At 43.1% G+C, this 17,849-nt stretch overlaps 1 protein-coding gene across 4 annotated transcripts; it reads right to left on the bottom strand.

The window, feature by feature from the left end:
- Positions 1–180: 180 nt before the first annotated feature.
- LOC112902570 (zinc finger CCCH domain-containing protein 63) lies at positions 181–9,424 on the bottom strand. Of its 4 annotated transcripts, none has more exons than XM_025971691.1 (7): positions 9,087–9,419; positions 5,048–5,205; positions 4,059–4,121; positions 3,141–3,260; positions 2,717–3,013; positions 1,385–1,705; positions 181–898 (listed from the first exon to the last, which is right to left on the bottom strand). In XM_025971691.1, exons 1-7 carry the CDS (start codon positions 9,202–9,204, stop codon positions 629–631), a joined length of 1,347 nt encoding a protein of 448 aa, XP_025827476.1. In that variant the 5' UTR covers positions 9,205–9,419; the 3' UTR covers positions 181–628. The 4 variants fall into 4 exon arrangements, with proteins under 4 accessions (XP_025827476.1, XP_025827472.1, XP_025827474.1 ...); XM_025971689.1 differs by having other exon boundaries at positions 629–898; positions 1,385–1,711; positions 9,087–9,424; XM_025971690.1 differs by having other exon boundaries at positions 629–898; positions 1,385–1,711; positions 5,048–5,199; positions 9,087–9,424.
- Positions 9,425–17,849: the final 8,425 nt, after the last annotated feature.

Below are 17,849 nucleotides of genomic sequence, written 5' to 3'. Positions count from 1 at the left end.
AAATTATATCCCCATGCCAAACCAAATACATTCCCAAACATGGGAAAGGGATAGCAAATTCATATCCTTATGCCATACCCACTCCTGTATATTCCCCATCAGATATCCCTAACCCAAACCTTAGCCCCATCCAAACACCACCTCAGCCAAAAAGATAATTGGGTCTAATATGCAGAATCATACAGAGCGATGGCAACCCATTACATTTCCGCATCTTCAACATCCACACTTTCATGTGCGAGGTTGCACTTACGGAAATGCTAAAGAAATGCGAGATAATTAACCAAAGAGGTTATGCTTGCGCATCCCCAGTCAAGTTTCGCAAAAGCTTGTCCATTTCAATGCACCTCTATAGCTACAACAACACCGTCCAGAGGTGAGTTGGTTCCATACATATGTTTTAAATAAGGTAAGGTTTGTTCCCATGTCCATTGGGAAAATGGGCATCCCGAACAGGCAAGGAACTTTTTCCTGCCTGAATGCAATACATGTTGAAGCAAAGCTCCGGTATGTAAAGCTCGAAGGTGAGGTAAAAGCACAAAAGACCTGTACAGCTCCTCAAATGTTGTTGCAGATAATTACTCCAGTCAAGAATGGGAGGCAGCATGAACATGGAACTGAGGATGGCTTAGGACGCCTCTCTCTCAGTGCTCCTTTCACCCGAGGGTATTTGCTGGGAATCTGAATGGGTAATCCTCCGCGACCTTCCTGAGCCATTGTCGGGTGATACTTCTGGATGAGATGGTACATGTGCCAGCATTCGTCGAGAAGTTGGGACCTCACTAGTTGGTGATGAAGCATGGCCATACATGACTGTTCCTATTGGATGATCGAATTTGCAATTTGGACCGAACTTGCACATGCCATAGCGAGAATAGAAATTGCAAATGGGTTCTCCCTGTAAGCAGCAAAAAGAGATTGTGTAAGCCGCACATGTATCATCTTGTATAGTGTGTGTGCATTACACTATCAGTGATGTCAACCACGATACTATTCAAATGTTCCTAATTTGTGGTGATCTTCATAGCTAATAAGAATAAATCGAAAAATAAAGAAAATGAATAAGGACAAAGTGACAGTACATGTTACAATCAATGGACGGGGTATAGTGCAGAATCCAATATACTGCTGCTCAGGGTTCTTGAAAGCATGTAGTTACCAGACAATAAATGATGGGTGAACAAAAATGGATCATATTCGGCTCAATGGTAGTTTTGTGTAATGGATGAAAGAGCTAATGGAGCATAAATAGGTATTAGCATGCCTACAGGTAATTTTAACAGAGATCTGATGGTGCCAATATGGCCAGCCAAAATCTAACCAAAAATTGCATACACATCTTAGAGAGTACACTTTAAAACATGTAATTTTACAAAAATCTTACCGGGCGCAGGGGTAGGCCCAATGAACTCAGTGCACAATTGGGAGTAGGAATTATTCGCTCCCTGGGATGATGGAACTTGCATACAGCACCAAATTTGCAGTCTCCAGTCTTCATATAGAACTGACATTCAGGTTGGTCAGGTCTCTCTGGAAACACATTCTCCCTCTGTACAGCATAAAGTCCAACAGGAACTGAACCAGCTTGGTATGATGAAAACATTCCTTGATCTCCGATGCCAGGTGTTCCACTCTGGCGTGAGCCAGTATAGTATTGGGCAGCTCCAGGTGTCCGTTGTTGGTCCTCTGAGGATGATGAACCAATCTGCGCCTAAATAAAAAACTAATGACTCATAAAGTACATGGAAACTGCAGAAACGATGCGAGAGCAACAAGTTACTTTCAAGAAGACTTATAGGTAATCGATATTCCAAGTACAACTTCTAAGCTCATACCCCTAAGCATGGAGATCAGCATGAGCGTGGAAATCAAGAAAGCAAACTAAATTTCACATAAAAAGGCAAAAGTAATCCTTATGAAGATACTAAGTACTATAACAAAATAGTCATCAAAAGGCATTACAGACTTTAAGGTTTACACCAGGAACTTAGGAATCACCATGGACTAGTTTTTCAACACGGAATTTTTCTAGCCTATGATGTGATTTGTGCTCTAGAGCCTAGAGATAAAGCAGCATAGCAATAAAACAAAGCATGGGTGCACTCTAAACTAGTCAGCCCTGGGATCCCAACCTCAACATCACTTGAGTAAATAATTAATTATTTACAGTTTCAGAATCAGCGACCCTCCAGGCAAGGGCCCAATATTTAAAAGGTGCAATTTGGTTAAATTTGGTTCAGCACATCGTGATAACCTTTACATGAGAAACTTTACTCCCTACTGTCAAAATGCACGTTGCTAAAAGTTGTGTGCAAGATTAAGAAAGTGAATCAAATTAACCTAGTTACCCTACATTTATGCTACATTATAAAGAGTAACAAAAACGATGAAACAGTAGCCGACTATTTAACAGGTAATGGTGGTAGCAGGTTTATCAGATCCTGCCTGGCCATTAACCTAGCTGAGGTTTCAGGTCAATCGGGTCATCAATTGGACTGGCACCAGTCAGATCTTATATCTAGTTGAAATGGTTCAGTATAGGTAACATGTAAAAACTTTTTGCATGTACAATAGTATCAAAGTACTTTGGTGACAAACAAAGATAGCAACCACTCTGACAAGATTGTCAACAAACAAATGGGTGGACCACAATGTAATCAGGTGATAAATGTATTTGTTAGACCATGTGAAGTAAAAAGGAGGTCATGGAACATACAGTGTAAGGATTCCACCCTTGGACCTGAACAAGCCCTGGAGGAACAATCACTTGCGCATAGCTTGAATGACCTGGCCACCTTGGACTTGCAATGAAAGAAGCAGATCTCGACAAGGGCCAGCTTGTTACAGCCCCTTGGTACGCATGCTGGCCAGGAGAAGTTACAGACTGTCCAGGTGAATAACCAGAACCACGTACTGCGACCATCATGGTAGATGGTTGTGGATGGTGAAATTTACATGTGCTTCCAAACTTGCACTGCCCTGTTCTTAAATAATAGGCACATTCCTTTTCACTCTGCAATAACAAAAATCAAGTAAATGAAAATAATCTTGCAAACAAGTTGCAGAGCAATGTGACACCATACTAACTAGCCATCAATATCATTAATTATTGTGAATCAAAGTAGAAATTAGGAACGAACCGGGCGGAATGGGTAGCCCAATTCGTTCAACTGCACTCGAGTTGCCATTGCAGCCTTTTCTCGGGGGTGGTGAAACTTGCAAGTTGCTCCAAACTTGCATGTACCAGTCTTCAGATAGTACTGAAAAAGAATGGTGATGTGAATTGTGAAAACAACAAAAAGAAAATGTATAAATCGCTCAAGAACAATAATGTATCACACACTTTTCAAAAAAATGGTATGCTCCCACAGAAAAAGAAGAGGAAATGTATGAGCAACTAGATTATAATGGTTCAGATCATTCAGACAGGCAAAACAGTACATATCGCATAGCCATGCACAAATGAATTCTATCAACCTAAATTTTACAGTTGGATTACAATGCAAAAAAATGCAAACTCGCTCAAGATCCATTTATGGCTTAGTGTGAGGTTCAGTATTTCAATCAAGACTCAAAGGAACGTTATGTGAGCTATTTAAGAGGCTATAACTGTTTGTCTGCATGGACCAATAAGAAATGATCACATTGAAAAGCACAACAAACAAAGTTTATGCAACCCCAAGAAACAGCATGAGATGAATCGATGCTATCAGAAACCGAGCTCAATTCTTCTTGATGAAAGTAAGAACACATAATCAAGGACCATATGCATTCTTAGTGTTATGTTTTTTATTGGACCGAGAAACTCCAGCAAATAACTGTCATCATGCTCCTACACTATGCTTGAAGCACAACAATAAGACAATTTCAGTTAAGCGCCTTTAAAACACAAATAGTGATCTGAAATTAACCTAGACTAAACATCTCAACCAATTATTCATGGCAATGGCAGTGGGACATCGCTTCTAAGAATCGAGAGCATGAGCAGATATGAATCCATAATCATATTTTGCATTGTCTACAAACATAAGGGGAAAACTAGAAGCAAGGAATCTCACTTGACATTCAGGCTGGCCATTTCTTTGAGGATATTCTCCCTTCATTCTTGCAGCAGCAACAGCCTAATAATCAGACCACCACCAATATTATTATTCACAAGTATGGGCACGAAATTAATGAAAAGTAGGACAAAGAGGCATGATCCAAACAAAATAAAGAGCTATAAATTTACAAGGGCTTGAATCTAAACTTGCAATCTATCGTGTGTGTGTGTGTGTGCACGTGACACTCATTTTCTTCTATTAATAAAATGATACACAGCTCTCATGCGCGTTCAAGAAAAAAATATAAATTAATAGCCTACAAGTTAAATCATGATCTGTTTTTTTCACGAATGCGCAGGAGAGCTGTGGATCATTGCATTAAGAAAGAAGTAGAAAGGCTAAAATAGCCATACAAACACACACAAAACCCCACACACACCCTGGGTTCAGATTACATTCGCGCCCGTATCAAACAAGAGTCAACCACGCTACTCCCCACGCTGCTAATAACCACCAGGTCGAGCAGCGACCAGGCCAGACAAACCTTTGGCGCCTGCCAGCATCCAGAGATCGGCCTCATTCTGTGCCAGGAGAAGGGCCTGATCGATCCTCCGCGAGGCGCCATTAAACACTATATCATTCCTCACTTTCCAAAGGATCCAAGCTCCTAGGACGACCAGTGAATTAAAACCTCGGCGGGTATCAATCATGATCTGTTATTTTAATATTTTGACGAACATGTAGCTCTCACATATGAACACAAGGGAGGGTACACCACAGCAATGCCTAGTCTTGGAAAAGGAATTACTACAATAATCAAAAACTCCATGAGTGCAACCTTATACAGTATGCATGATCGGAATTGAGAACCCACTTAAATGCCTTGGAAGTGAGAATTGTATGAAATTAGGTCAAATAAGACAGGCACAAAAACAAATATGAATACTTTGTATGCAAAAGAGATCATATAATGTCTGAAAGAAGAGTAGAAGAATGGGTGTTACCAGCTTCCTATCTGCTGGATGATTAAATTTACAGGTCATCCCAAATCTGCACATGCCAGTCCTCATGTAATAACTACAATCTGGCTCACCAATACGCTCTGGGTATGGCCCCAGTTCCACAGCTTCTCCTAAGTTCATCTGCCACATCGCTTCTGCAACTAAAACATAGGAATATTAGCAATTGTTCATTTCAAAAATGCAGCAAACTGAAAAAAGCTATATGATGTTCGGATTATTAGCACCAAAGGAGAAGAGGCAGCTGAGTGTCATTACATTAAGAAGAAAACAAGATGTACCACACACACACGCACACGCACACGCACACACGCACACGCGCGCGCGTACACACACACAACTCCCTTCCTCCCTCCGACACACACACACACAAAACACTCGCACGCACAGAACACACACCACACCTAAATCTAGCTATTTAGAATGAAACATTCACAGCAAACTAGTACCGCTAGTACCACAAAATTAGAGAGCAAACGAAACAGAGCAAAGGGTACAAATTTTGTTCTTTCTACAAAAGTAAGCCCTATTTGTTGGCTTCTATTTCCACTAAAAGAGAAGGAAAAGGCCACAACTCAACTAAATCCGTGAATAGTCCCTCAGAAAAGTTTAAAAATCACCAAAAACTGATTCAAACGTAGAGTCAAGTCAGTGCAATTTGAAAAAAAAAATTCCTGTTTTCAGGATACCTTGCCCTAATCATATAACTTTTGGGTTATTGTTTTATGTGCCAGCTCCTTAAAGCAAACCGAATCCAAGTAGCCTCAAGAAGAGAGAAAAATGGGCATCTAGAGTTGTTGGCCGCAGCAGTGAACAACACAGAATAAATCAACTCCACTGAAGATCTTAGAAGATATCTCGACATCTCTAGGTGTAAGCATGAACAGAGGCTGACAGAAAGAAAATTGGAAAAGTAATTTTAAGTGAAAATAAGCTAAATGTTTCCACAACCAGTGTTACGACAGAAATACAAAATGTAAACCATAATTCTCCACAAATAATATAAAACTACAATTGAAATTCAATCTTCAATCCTAATCAGGATCCTCCAGATCCTTAAATCACAAGTAAACTATTGTCACAAGTAAACTATTGGCAGCAAAGGGGTTGTACCAGGGGCAGACCCACGCTGGGCCCAGCGGCGGCACGGGCCGCCACTCAAGCTTTGGATTTTCAGTGCAAACTGGGCCTTTTTCCTGTAGCTGCAAAGGCCCAACTAGGAGCAGGCCGCCACTCAAATCTTGGGCTGGGTCCGCCCCTGGGTTGTACCCCGTCTCCATGTCATATAATTTTGTCAAGTAAAACACAACCTCTGCTTGGGTTGTCCATTATGGCAAATCAAACCACAATCAATTCAACTTTATGTATCAAAAAACAATCACCAAATAACCGTCATATTCTCAACCCTCCAAAATGTGTCATACCTGCCCATTTAGGGATTCATGCTAGAGCATCATCATGAAATTCAGAAATTCAGTTACACGCAAGAGATGTATTATACAACAAAGAAATCATCATTCCCAAACACTTGCAAAATATATTAGCATTGGTATTTGTCAAGAAGAACATGAAATGCCTAAGACCAGAGTGAACCCTATTTAGTCTAAGTTCTAACATCTTCACTTGAAAGAGAAACCACTTCAATTGCACTCACAAATTAGAAACACTCCAAACTAATCATCAACCAGCTCAAAAATTCTGCCCAAATCTTCTTAATTTGAAGCTCCGCTACCTAATAAAAAAACTGCAAAATCAACTGACGCATAAACTGCAACAAATCAGTTAACTAACTCTCCACAATGTCCTCCAATATGAAACAACCAAAAGAACCAGCTATCTTTGGAAGACATTCATCATAAAACAAATGATGTCCAAAGCTCCATCTTGAGGCCTCATTCTTTTACTGCACCCAAATCAATAACTTACTGCACTCGCAACTTAAAACAATGAACCCAGGAGAATCAGTTGATGCAAAGCCTGCTCCAGAACAATGCACTAGTCTCCAGAATTGGAATCATTTGCACATCCATAGACTTAACAGCTACAGTGACTGAAGAGAGCCCCCCCCCCCCCCCCCAAAACACACACACACAAAAATAAACACACAGGAGCCACCACGGGGAATCAATGGTGTCACATTCACGGCCATATGAGGCATTAGATCAGGAATAATATAAATCGAAAACTTGGTCAAACTGTTCAAAGAGGACCCTGTATCCATAATCATCACAAAACAAAATTAGGCAACAAAAACGATACAAAAGATGGAACACATAGAACAGTAAACCTGTGCTTAAAAATACTTGGTCTAACATTGCATAACAATGGAAAGTACAATACTAGAAAAGGAAGGATGAGCCACCACATCAATAAACATTAAACAACTACTAATATAATAGTCTTTCATGTGCCACCAAAACTGTGTACATTACTTCAAAAAGGCCTAATGTCGTGAATCCATCAGTAAAAAGAATAAAAGGAATATCAGCCATGCTGTAGATATTCAGTATATCCGTTGTGCGAACAACATGCATTCATGCAACGCAGGCAAAGGAAATGCATCTAACTATGAGTAGGAAAGCAAGATAAATGTTGGAAACCTCAGCATTATCAGAGAGAAAGGAAATTCAGAATTTTGTCAAGGATAGCTAGAGAAATTAAGTTGTTCAACCATTAATCAACTACTCTTGATCCTCAAAACACAAGTACATCATGACAACCATCTTCAGAAACAGCTGAAGCATAAATTGCAGCAAGAATACTAACAAACAAGCCACCTATATTTTCATGTGTCTTCTAAAATGTGAATATCCAATTATCCATAAATCAGTTCATCACCTCTCTTCATCATTCTTTCTAAACTAAGCAACCTAACAGGTTAACCTATTCACTAGAAAACTTTAGTTATCCTATCCACCAGAAAACTTTATATTCCTTGATACAGAAAATCACATTAAAATTATCTCTATGAGATCAACCTACTAGAAAGATACACAAGATAGCATAAACCACAAAAATGTCAATCTCCATGGAAGGTATGTCACTATTGCAAGGGTGAGAAAAGAGACCCCAAAGGCTCAAAGCAACAAAACTCCATGTGACTGTGCTCCAAGAAAAAACAAAGTCTGACATTTCCACTAAGAAACGGCAGCAACCCCATGCCCATTTCAGAAGCCTCAGCAAAAAAATTCCCATCAAACATAAAGACCATCTCAAAACAAAATTGCGGGCCTACTCTCCAATTCCAAATCTTACTCAAGCCATATGGCACAACAGACAGCACAACCACAGCAGCATTGCCGAGGCTAAATAGGAACTGCATTCAATTGAACATCTTCAGTAAGAGACCTTCCGTATCTTCCAGGAGAAGTTCTGAACTTTCCCGACTGAGGATGCTCACTCTTCACTAAAAAACCACCGCTAATCATTATTCACTGGATACCAACCATGATAAACCCAGCAGAGATCACAAAGTTGGAAGGTGCAAAATTCGCAGCACTCCGCACCTCCACCAAACGCACCGGCATTGCCAAAGCATGTCAATCAAAGCAATCCTGCCGACACAGGCACATCAACTGCGCTCAAAGGCCGCGGGCTTTGGCACCCGACGCAGCGCCCCCTCAATCACACAAAAGCAGCTGCAGCTCCTTCAATCCACTAAACGCCAAAACGCACAGGCACTCAGTGAATCGTCGCCTAGTCGGACACACACCAACGCGGATGCCGCGGCGGCACCACCGCCGCGCGCCCAAAATTAAGGGAAACCACACACGCGGCACGCGCGACCGACACCGCGGCGCCCTCGGCATTGCCCGCTTCTGCGCGCCCGCGCGCACGCAAGCGATCCAAGCCCCTCTAACACCACCACCGCGAACCCCGCTTCTCCGAACGCACACCGCCACCACAGCCCCGCCCAATCGAACCGAAACCAGCCGCGTTCGAGCCGCACCCGCACGCACACGCTTCAGCGAAAGCAAGCACCTGAGGCCGAGCAAGAGGAGGAGGAGGTACAGGGGTTGCTCACCTTGGTCGAGCCCGTGGGCCCCGATCGTCGCGGCTGCGGCAGCCGCGGCGGCCGAGGAGGAGGAGCCCTCCCCCGCGCCGCCGCCCCCGCCCCCTGCGCCGGCGGACGGCGCAGCCATCACCGCCGCGCCAGCATCAGATCGCCCCCGCCCCCGCCCCCGCCGGTGATCAGTCGGTGGCGGCTGCTCTCGCGCGCCCGTGGAGGTGTCACGCGCGCGTAAGAGAGAGAAAGAAGGCAGTGCGAGGGGGGAGAGAGAGAGAGAGAGAGAGAGAGAGAGCGAGAGCGAGAGCGAGGTGGAAGGGGAATGAGAGGAACGAGGCGTCCCCGTCCGCACAGCCAGTCGTTTTGTTCCTCCCTCCGTCCCTCCCCTCCTCTTCACCGCCTCGCCTCGCGGCCGCGCTCCGCTTGCGCCAACTACCGAACCACCCACCCAGTCAACCGGGGCCGCGCCTACGCGCACCCGGCCAGTGTACACGGCTGGTGCCACAAGGGCCCGCGCAACGCCACGTCACCGCAATAATAGAAATGTGCAGCCTGATCACGAGACAAGCGGTCCAAATCAGGCGGACGGTGTAGTATGTACCGGCACCGGGGCTGCTACGGCAATATCGGATGACTAGGAGTGAGTTGTCATGGTTTTATCCAGATCGACGTATTTTAGGGTCAATTTTTTCTTGCTAAGACACACCTCGAATACTACAATCACTAAGATGAGATGCTTTTGGTGTGTTTTTATGAGGCGCCCACTAAATACCGTCAATGGAGATATGCTGGCAAGACGCCCACTAAATACCGTCAATGGAGATACGCTGGCAAGACTGTTTTTTCTTTTAGGCGTCTCGAATACTGCCAACAGAAAGATAAAGACATGCGGGGAGGCAGTTTTCTTTGCCCTTAGGTGCCTCGAATATTTCCATTGGAAAGATGAGATATGCTAGCGCCAAGATGTAAGCCTCTGTCGCACGTAAAGTTGAATATGTGGAACGTTACCGATGATAAACCATAGGCGCAAAACCAGGGGTTGTGTCGTTGGTTTTGTTTCGAAAGGAATTCCAAGATTGTTAGATCTATGGTAAGAAAAAGATAGTGGATGTGTTGCTAGTAACACCTGCTTAGGGTATCTCATACATCATTGCAGTACGCGGCGGTGGTGATTTTGAATCATCAGTCGTCACGCTTCAATTCCAATGATATTTTTTTCTTTTCGATATCCACCAACGATAAGTAGAGAGCATCCAGGCGCAAAGGTAGATATTTGCACAAGGTCTCTATTATCGCATAATGTGGTTTGCATAAAACCTTACCGATACTAAGGGTTGATGCAAATTCAAAGTAAAAATGTTGGGTCTCAAATAAGAAATGTTGGATTTCTTTTCAATTGGAAAAATAAATTGTTCCGCTTATAAAATACATGCATTGTGAAATATAACAAACAAGCTCACGCTCTAGTTGCTTTGAACATTTTAATTCTATTGTTATTCTTCTTAAATATGATTAAGGGAAATTTCCATCAAGATGTTTCATATTTTCAATCGTGCATATGTTTTTGTTCATTAGCTTGTACAGATCATCGAAACAATGTTATAATAAACTCTATTTGATCTAATTTTACAAATAATCTTTCTCATACATGATAATAGAATATTAATTAGCTAACATATCAATCCAAAAGGAATTGCACCATTTGTTCAAATTTTGCAAGAGTCTATTGAATATATTTTATAGAAGTTCTATATTGTACTGATGCTATTTTATCGGGTCATACTTCCAAGAATATAAAGATATATGATGATACAAATCAATTCCATTTATTTATGGCTTCTTGGATGGAGGGGTTTGTACAATTTATGTAAATGGAAGAGTAAATGGACCAACTTCTCTGCATATCTAAAAAGATCCGATTTAAATCATGTATTGCCAACAAAAACTCAAAGATGTGCTCAATTGATTGCACCATAATATATACCAAATATTAAATACTTGGGGACAATAAATGCCCCTCACAATACATGCAAGTAGAAAACCATGCTAAATGCATGGTGGGTATTTATTTAGAGTTACTATTGCATATTTAGATGATAAACATGTGGTTTTGTATCAAAAAACACTACTAGGGATATTTTGATGTATGAAGAATGAGCATCACAACGATCTTTTATAGCAATCTTAGAATAGTGTCAGTATAATAGGCATTATAGAGGCATTCGCGAAGTGTCCCATTTTCCATTCACGGATATTTTTGTCAACTAACACAGACAAGAAGGGAAAAGGCGAAATGGTCACTTGGAGCTTAAAATGGGAGATTACTTTTCTAATTTAATCTTCTGATTATGACGCACGAGGACATGATTTATTCCATCCTAGGTGTATTTGGTTGCCTTCATAGAGTGGGACCAGATTGAGTTGGTTCAATGATCTAAAAAGTGTTTGATTATCTGAGCGGGGAGGGGTGCAGTGACCCTGCCACCAAAGATTGACGAGTGGGCCCATAACAGGTGCAATGATCCATGAGGTTTGCATGAGGAGAGAAGTTTATTTTGCGTGTCTACATGACCAAGATGTGACTGTATTTTTGTATGTGCTCACGCTGGCTGCAACTGCCCATGTATGCAACTAAACACTCTTCTCCGTAAGATTATACACATAGATTGGTGTATGATGGACCTCATACTGGCTCCCAAACACACATTGACAACCCATAATTGTTCACCCATATTAGAAAGAAGAACTTCAATTTGAAACTAAGCACAGCAAGTACTAGTCTATATGTTTCATATGTTCTTTTTCTATTGAAGTGGTGGTATTGCTAGGTATAGCTTCTCTTGTTATATTGTGTAAGTTAAAGTTGGACTAGAAAGAGCCATGATGTGTTTGATGAAACTGGCATGTGCATTAGAGGTCACAAGTATAACATGCGTGAACCTATACCTTGATTAACTAGTATGTACACTTTGGCGATAATGGAACAATTCTTGTGGAGCCCAAGAACAGCTATGTGGTGGTGCCATTGGCACGGGCTTATGCAAACTGCAGTGCTTATAAAACTTTGGGTTGACCCTATGGTTGTTTTCGAAGCAATTAGACTTCCTGCGATGGCAACGTCATGTATTATCAACATCAATGAAAGCTACACATGATGGATGGCAACAATCTTTTAGTCCTATGGGTCACATGAAGCTATTCGTGTTGTTGACATATTAGTACATAAATATAAAAATATTGGCATACATATTTTACCACCGCACTATCCCTAGAGTTGTCATCGGTCATAGGGTAGAATGAATCTTCCAATTTTTTTCTTTTCAAAAATATATTTCCTTAATAATTAGGTGCCAAAACATGGAAGCTTGTAGTTGGAAGTTTGGACAGAAAACCTAATAATCTAAGAATTAAACTAATATAGTTTTTTTGGCAAGAAATGTTCGTACGCCAAAGAAACTTGTACTTGAGTCTCAAGGTCTCCCGTGCGCGCACCAACCACACCTTAACAACCTATATAGTTTATAATCAACAACATTGAGACCTTGATAAAGGAACTAGGAAGATCACGCATGATGCATGCGCCAGCAACACGGTCACCATCAGGGATCCGTCACAGATCTGACGGCGACCCAAAAGGATCTTCAAATCCAAAGCAGCAATGAGTGAGCCGGGATCCTGCTGTCCAACTCCTCCGGCGTGCCACGCTGCCACCACCTCCTTTCATTTTCATTCACCCCTACCCGCGGTGCGTGCACGTAGCAAAATGCGAAACGCGGAACAGAACGGAACCACCGCCGTGGCGCCGCAACGGGATTACGGCCGCCCCGCCCTGGCCGTCTGATCGCGGACATACGACCGGGACACGACGGCTGGGGGGAGATCACGGGCGCGGCGGCAGCCCGCACGTGCGGTGCCCGCGGCCGGAGGAGGCCAGGCAGTCGAGGCACGCAAAATCCCTCCCCGTGCCGCGGCCGAGGTGGGAACGCGGCGACCTGGGCCGTCAAAGGAGCGGCCGGGGGGGGGGGGGGGGGGGGGGCGGCACCCGCCTCCTCCTCGCGCGTGCCGTGCGGGTCCCGCCTCCTCCACCGACGGCCTCTTTCTTTCGTGACTGACTCCCAGGGCCCAGTGTACGAGACCCCGCCTGTCAGGGAAGCGAGCGGGGGGCGGGCGCGGGTGGACGGCGCGCGGGGCGGCGGTGCGCCCGCCATGTGTCGAGGCGGCATTCGCTGGCGCTGGCGCCGGCCCCGGCTCCCTTCCTGTCCCCGGCGGCCGCGGCGACGCGCACCTGGGCCGGCGCTTACCCTCCCGCTTCGTGGTACCATGACAGGTGGGACTCGTTAGAAAGCCGCAGGCGAGCGCGCACACTAGTGTGGCTGCAGGAGGCGGGGGGTAGATGGGGACGCGCAGCGGTGGACGTGGGTTGGGCCGCGACGTGCGGCCGCCGGCCGGGACGGCCGCTCCGCTCGGCGTTGCGGGGTGGCGGGGGAGTTAATGACCGGCGGGGCCCGCGCGGAACGGTGGTGCTGCGGTGGGGCCCGTAGGCTTTTATGGGAGGTTGAAGATTTTGAAAAGAAAAAACGGTTTGACTCGGGGGTTAATTTCGCGGGAAACGGCAAAACCGCGCGCGTTCCCGTTGCGTTGCCTCGCGTTGACTGGATCACGTGTCATCGCGGCCGTTGGGGTGCGCACGCAGTGAGAGGAGTGTGGGTGGGTGGCAAGACGCAAGACGGGAGAGGAATTTCGCGTCCATATCGAGCGCAAGGATGCTTTTCGCACGAGACGGAGAGGAATGGTGATGTGATGACACTACAAGGATTTATTTAATATGTGATGGAAAGAATATATTACGGATAGCTGAAAATCGTCGTAAAGCAGTGCCAATTTCAGATAACATTATTGAGCGTCTCAAATTAAATCGATCAATATTTTTACAAAATCATTACGGATTGAAGCAATCTATGATATTTCTTGACTGTCAACAAAATAGCCTGAGACTCTTGGAGCTCAGCCCAAATCCAATATCAATGATGAAAGTAAACTTCATGGATAGTTGCCACGTATGCACCCATAAATAACATGGATATTGATGTGACGGTTGACGTGGCTAGTGATGTGGATAACTATGATGATGTGGTTGCTGACATGGCTGGTACCAACATGGTTGATTACGTGGCAGATATTGATGATATGGATATTGACATTGCTGTTGATGTGGCATTGGTAGCCTATTTATTAATAGTTCTATTGGTAGCCTATTTGTTGACATTGCTGCTGACGTTTATATTTTAGAACTGGGCCACTCATTTGGACCATTTTTCCAACCAATTTTTAGAGTCACCATTCCAGCCCAAAACAAGCCATAAAATCCATATAATAGCATTATCATTTCAGCCCAACCCAAAATATAAACAGCACATGTCAACACAGCAATGCATCGGCTAAGCCCATTTTAATCCAAGCAAATATACAAATATTATAACCAGTCCAAAATCAAAATAGTCAGCAAAATGAAGGTGAAAATCACACCAACAACGGACGACAATCATTTTATCAGGAACTAAGGTTAAAAAAGGAGTTATGGATCAACCAAAATTGTTTTTATTTTGGTTCCTTTTTATTTTCACGTAAAAAAATTGTGCCACACGATATTATATTCATGATGATTTCTATTTTCATTCTGTGATATTTTCAGAGGTTTGTCACAGAAACCAGGTCCAAATTAGAGCCCGTACGAGTTATTTGCAAATGTGTGATGAAAATACATAAATTGTCATAGATTATGTCTGTTTATGATGGTTTTCGTAAATATCACCGAAAATTCATCATAGATTAAAGAATTTATTATAGCGTGATGTTTTTCTTTTCAGATTGTGATGTGATGATATTTAAGGTTCTTATTAGGGGTGGTAAAGGGACTCTTTAGCATAGATTAGCCTAGATAATATAAGGGTCAGGGTTCCAAAAGGACCGGTCTCTAATCTTATACAACTTTAAGCTAAAAATATATAAGCACCAAGTTGGATTACGAGAAAAGCATTAGGACCATGATCCGTTACCACCTCTAGTCCTACTTGGATCACTCTTGATGCTAGAATCCAATCCAGATTTTGCCTAAAAATCTACATTGTAAGAGCAGTCACGGTGTGCTACCAAACCGGTGCTTAGGGGTGGTAAAGGGTTCTAAATTTTAGTCTAGATAATCTAATGGCCGGATTCTAAAAGGATCGGGCTCTAATCTTATTCAATTTTGACCTAAATATATATAAGAATCAAGATGGTAAGGAGAGCACTAGGATAATAATCCGTAACCACCCCAACCGGTGCTCCAATTTTTCTTTCTTCTATTGGAGCATCGGTTTGCAACTGCACCAGGCGATGCCGGAATGAAAAAACAAGCACCGATGACTCTACTTGCCTCGATGCTTAGGCCCCGTTTGGTTACTGCAGGCTTTATTATAAGCTCCATCATATCAAATAACTTTTAATGTGTGCTACTCTGTGTTGATTGTCAGTTTGAAGTTTATTTTTAAGGCTGAAGTGATAGTGTGACTCTCATTTAGATTGTGATGCAATGTTATTTTTCTGGGTTCTGTGCCGATGGTCCGAATACTCCGGAACTTCTTCCGGATACTCCGGACACGTGGTCCGGAGTCTCCGGACATATACCCGGAGTCTCCGGGTTCTGTTATCAACACAAGTTTTTCTTGATTGAATAACATGACATCTGCATTACACACTATCTCAGCACACGCTTGCTCACCCCACTGCAGAGTGTATAAAGAGCTTTCATATCTTTTTCTAATATGCCAACCTTGACTTTAGAGAAGTCAATTTGAAATTCAAATTCATGGCATACATTAAGGGAGAGCTCTTTACATCTTTATGGTTATCAAATGAGATACATGTGGGTTGTCATCAATCACCAAAAAGTGCGAGATTGAAAGACATCTAGGCCCCTTAGTGGGTTTTGATGATAAATGACAAAGCACATGTATATTTAATCGTGTTATCAAGCATGTGTGCAGGTGCTAAGGGTGACTGAGCAAAGCATATAACGAAGCATGAACCCTCAAAAAGGATATGAAAAGCGGTGTTCTCAAGTGTACTAAAAGACTAGATTTTATTTTTGAAATTGAGTATAAGAACGCCGTTCTATCAAGAGGAACTTTAATCCACAAACGTGGACGTGGTAGTTGTGCTCAAGAGAACCTGCAAAAACTATTAGAAACAATACTACCATTTAAAAAGGGACTTCCTGTGAAATTCACTGTCTAACCCGGAGTGTCAGGGTTCCAGTCCGGAATGTCCGGACAGAGTGTCCGGAGTATCCGGACGTATACCCGGAGTCTCCGAGTTAGTGTTACCTGTCCGCAAAACTCTCTAGTCCGGAGTGTCCGGACCCAAGTGTCCAGAGTATCCGGACATATACCCGGAGTATCCGGGTACCCTTCTCCCAACGGCTAGTTTCTGTGTGAGGGGGTATAAATAACCCCCATACCCCTTCATTTACTTCTCTCTTGCTCATTTCGACCAGAACTGCCTACAAGCAAAAGAGAGCCCTCTCACTTCCCATTTGCTCCATTCTTGAGTGATTTTCTTAGGGGATTCAAGTGAGATTGTTGTAAGAGCTAAAGATTTGTGCAACTAAGCCTCGATTCCATCTCTTGAGCACATCATCCAAGTCTGGCCGGTGGATTCTAGTTTGTTACTCTTAGAGCTTCAAGCTTCTAGACGGCTAGGTGTCGCTTGTGAATGCGAAATTGAATTGTGAGCATCACAGCAAGTTTGTAATCATCATTCCTCTCCGACGAATTCATAGTAAGTGACTTTGGGTTTGAGCGTTGGTCTCACCCTTGGGAGAGGAGCATAGGGGTTCTTGAGCACTGTCTCTTGAATCCTTCCTCAATGGAGACGTAGCTCCTTTGGGAGTGAACTTCGGGAAACAAATTCTGTCTCACTCTTGCAATTCTAGCTTATCTTTGTGGTTGTTTGCTTGTGAGACTAATTTTCTAGGGTTTGAGGATGATCTACTATTACACAAGTCTCTGGAGTAAGACAACCGGTGATAAACACTCCAAGGGTACCACTAGTCTCTCTAAATTTACTGGATCTAATTTACAGCATCATTATCTTTGCTTTTGTGTAGTTTATTTCATACCCGGACATTATCTCCGGAAACTCCGGACTCTATATCCGGAGTATCCGGACATCTGTGTTACTAACCGTGTTGGAAGTGTTTTTAAGTTTCAGATTAGCCTATTCACCCCCCTCTAGGCATCTTGAGGTCCTTTCACCTAATTAGTCCATGATTAGCCCATGTGATGCTACAGTAAATATGTGCTAATTATGGATTAAGTAGGCTTGATAGATTCGTCTCGTGAATAAGCACTGGGTTTATGCAGTTAGTTTTATAATTAGTTTATGTTTAGTCTTTCTAATTGGTATCAAAATATTCGAAGTGACAGAATTTATATAAGCACTGAAATCCAAACAGGCTCGAATATGATTTCCGTCATCCGGCAAACTGCTTTTCACTTGCTTGCATGTTGGCAAGGCGAACCAAAGAAATCGCTTCTACCTCTTGAAAACTGCTAGCGGGCCCTACTGGATCCATACGAACACTGCAGCAAGAGAAGGAAATGAGGCATCGGTGATGATGTGATATTTTCAAGCATCGGTATGGTACAACATGCTGCGGGTGCCCTAAGTATTATAGATTATGGAATTCAAGAATCTGAGCAAATCTAGCTTAGGTATCCAAGTAAAATCTAAGATAAGACC

The sequence above is a fragment of the Panicum hallii genome, chromosome 8, assembly GCF_002211085.1.
Source record: "Panicum hallii strain FIL2 chromosome 8, PHallii_v3.1, whole genome shotgun sequence".
Classification (NCBI taxonomy): Eukaryota; Viridiplantae; Streptophyta; class Magnoliopsida; order Poales; family Poaceae; genus Panicum; species Panicum hallii.
This window is presented reverse-complemented; position numbering and strand designations above follow the sequence as displayed.

Bases quoted from the DNA above. Each gene is read 5' to 3' on its own strand.
- LOC112902570 (XM_025971689.1), bottom strand. From the start codon at position 9,204: ATGGCTGCGCCGTCCGCCGGCGCAGGGGGCGGGGGCGGCGGCGCGGGG. The intron at 4,122-5,047 runs GTAACACCCATT...TCTGATTATTAG, and splicing joins ATCCAGCAGATAGGAAGCTG to GCTGTTGCTGCTGCAAGAAT. The intron at 3,261-4,058 runs GTGAGATTCCTT...ATTCTTTTTCAG, and splicing joins ATGGCCAGCCTGAATGTCAA to TACTATCTGAAGACTGGTAC.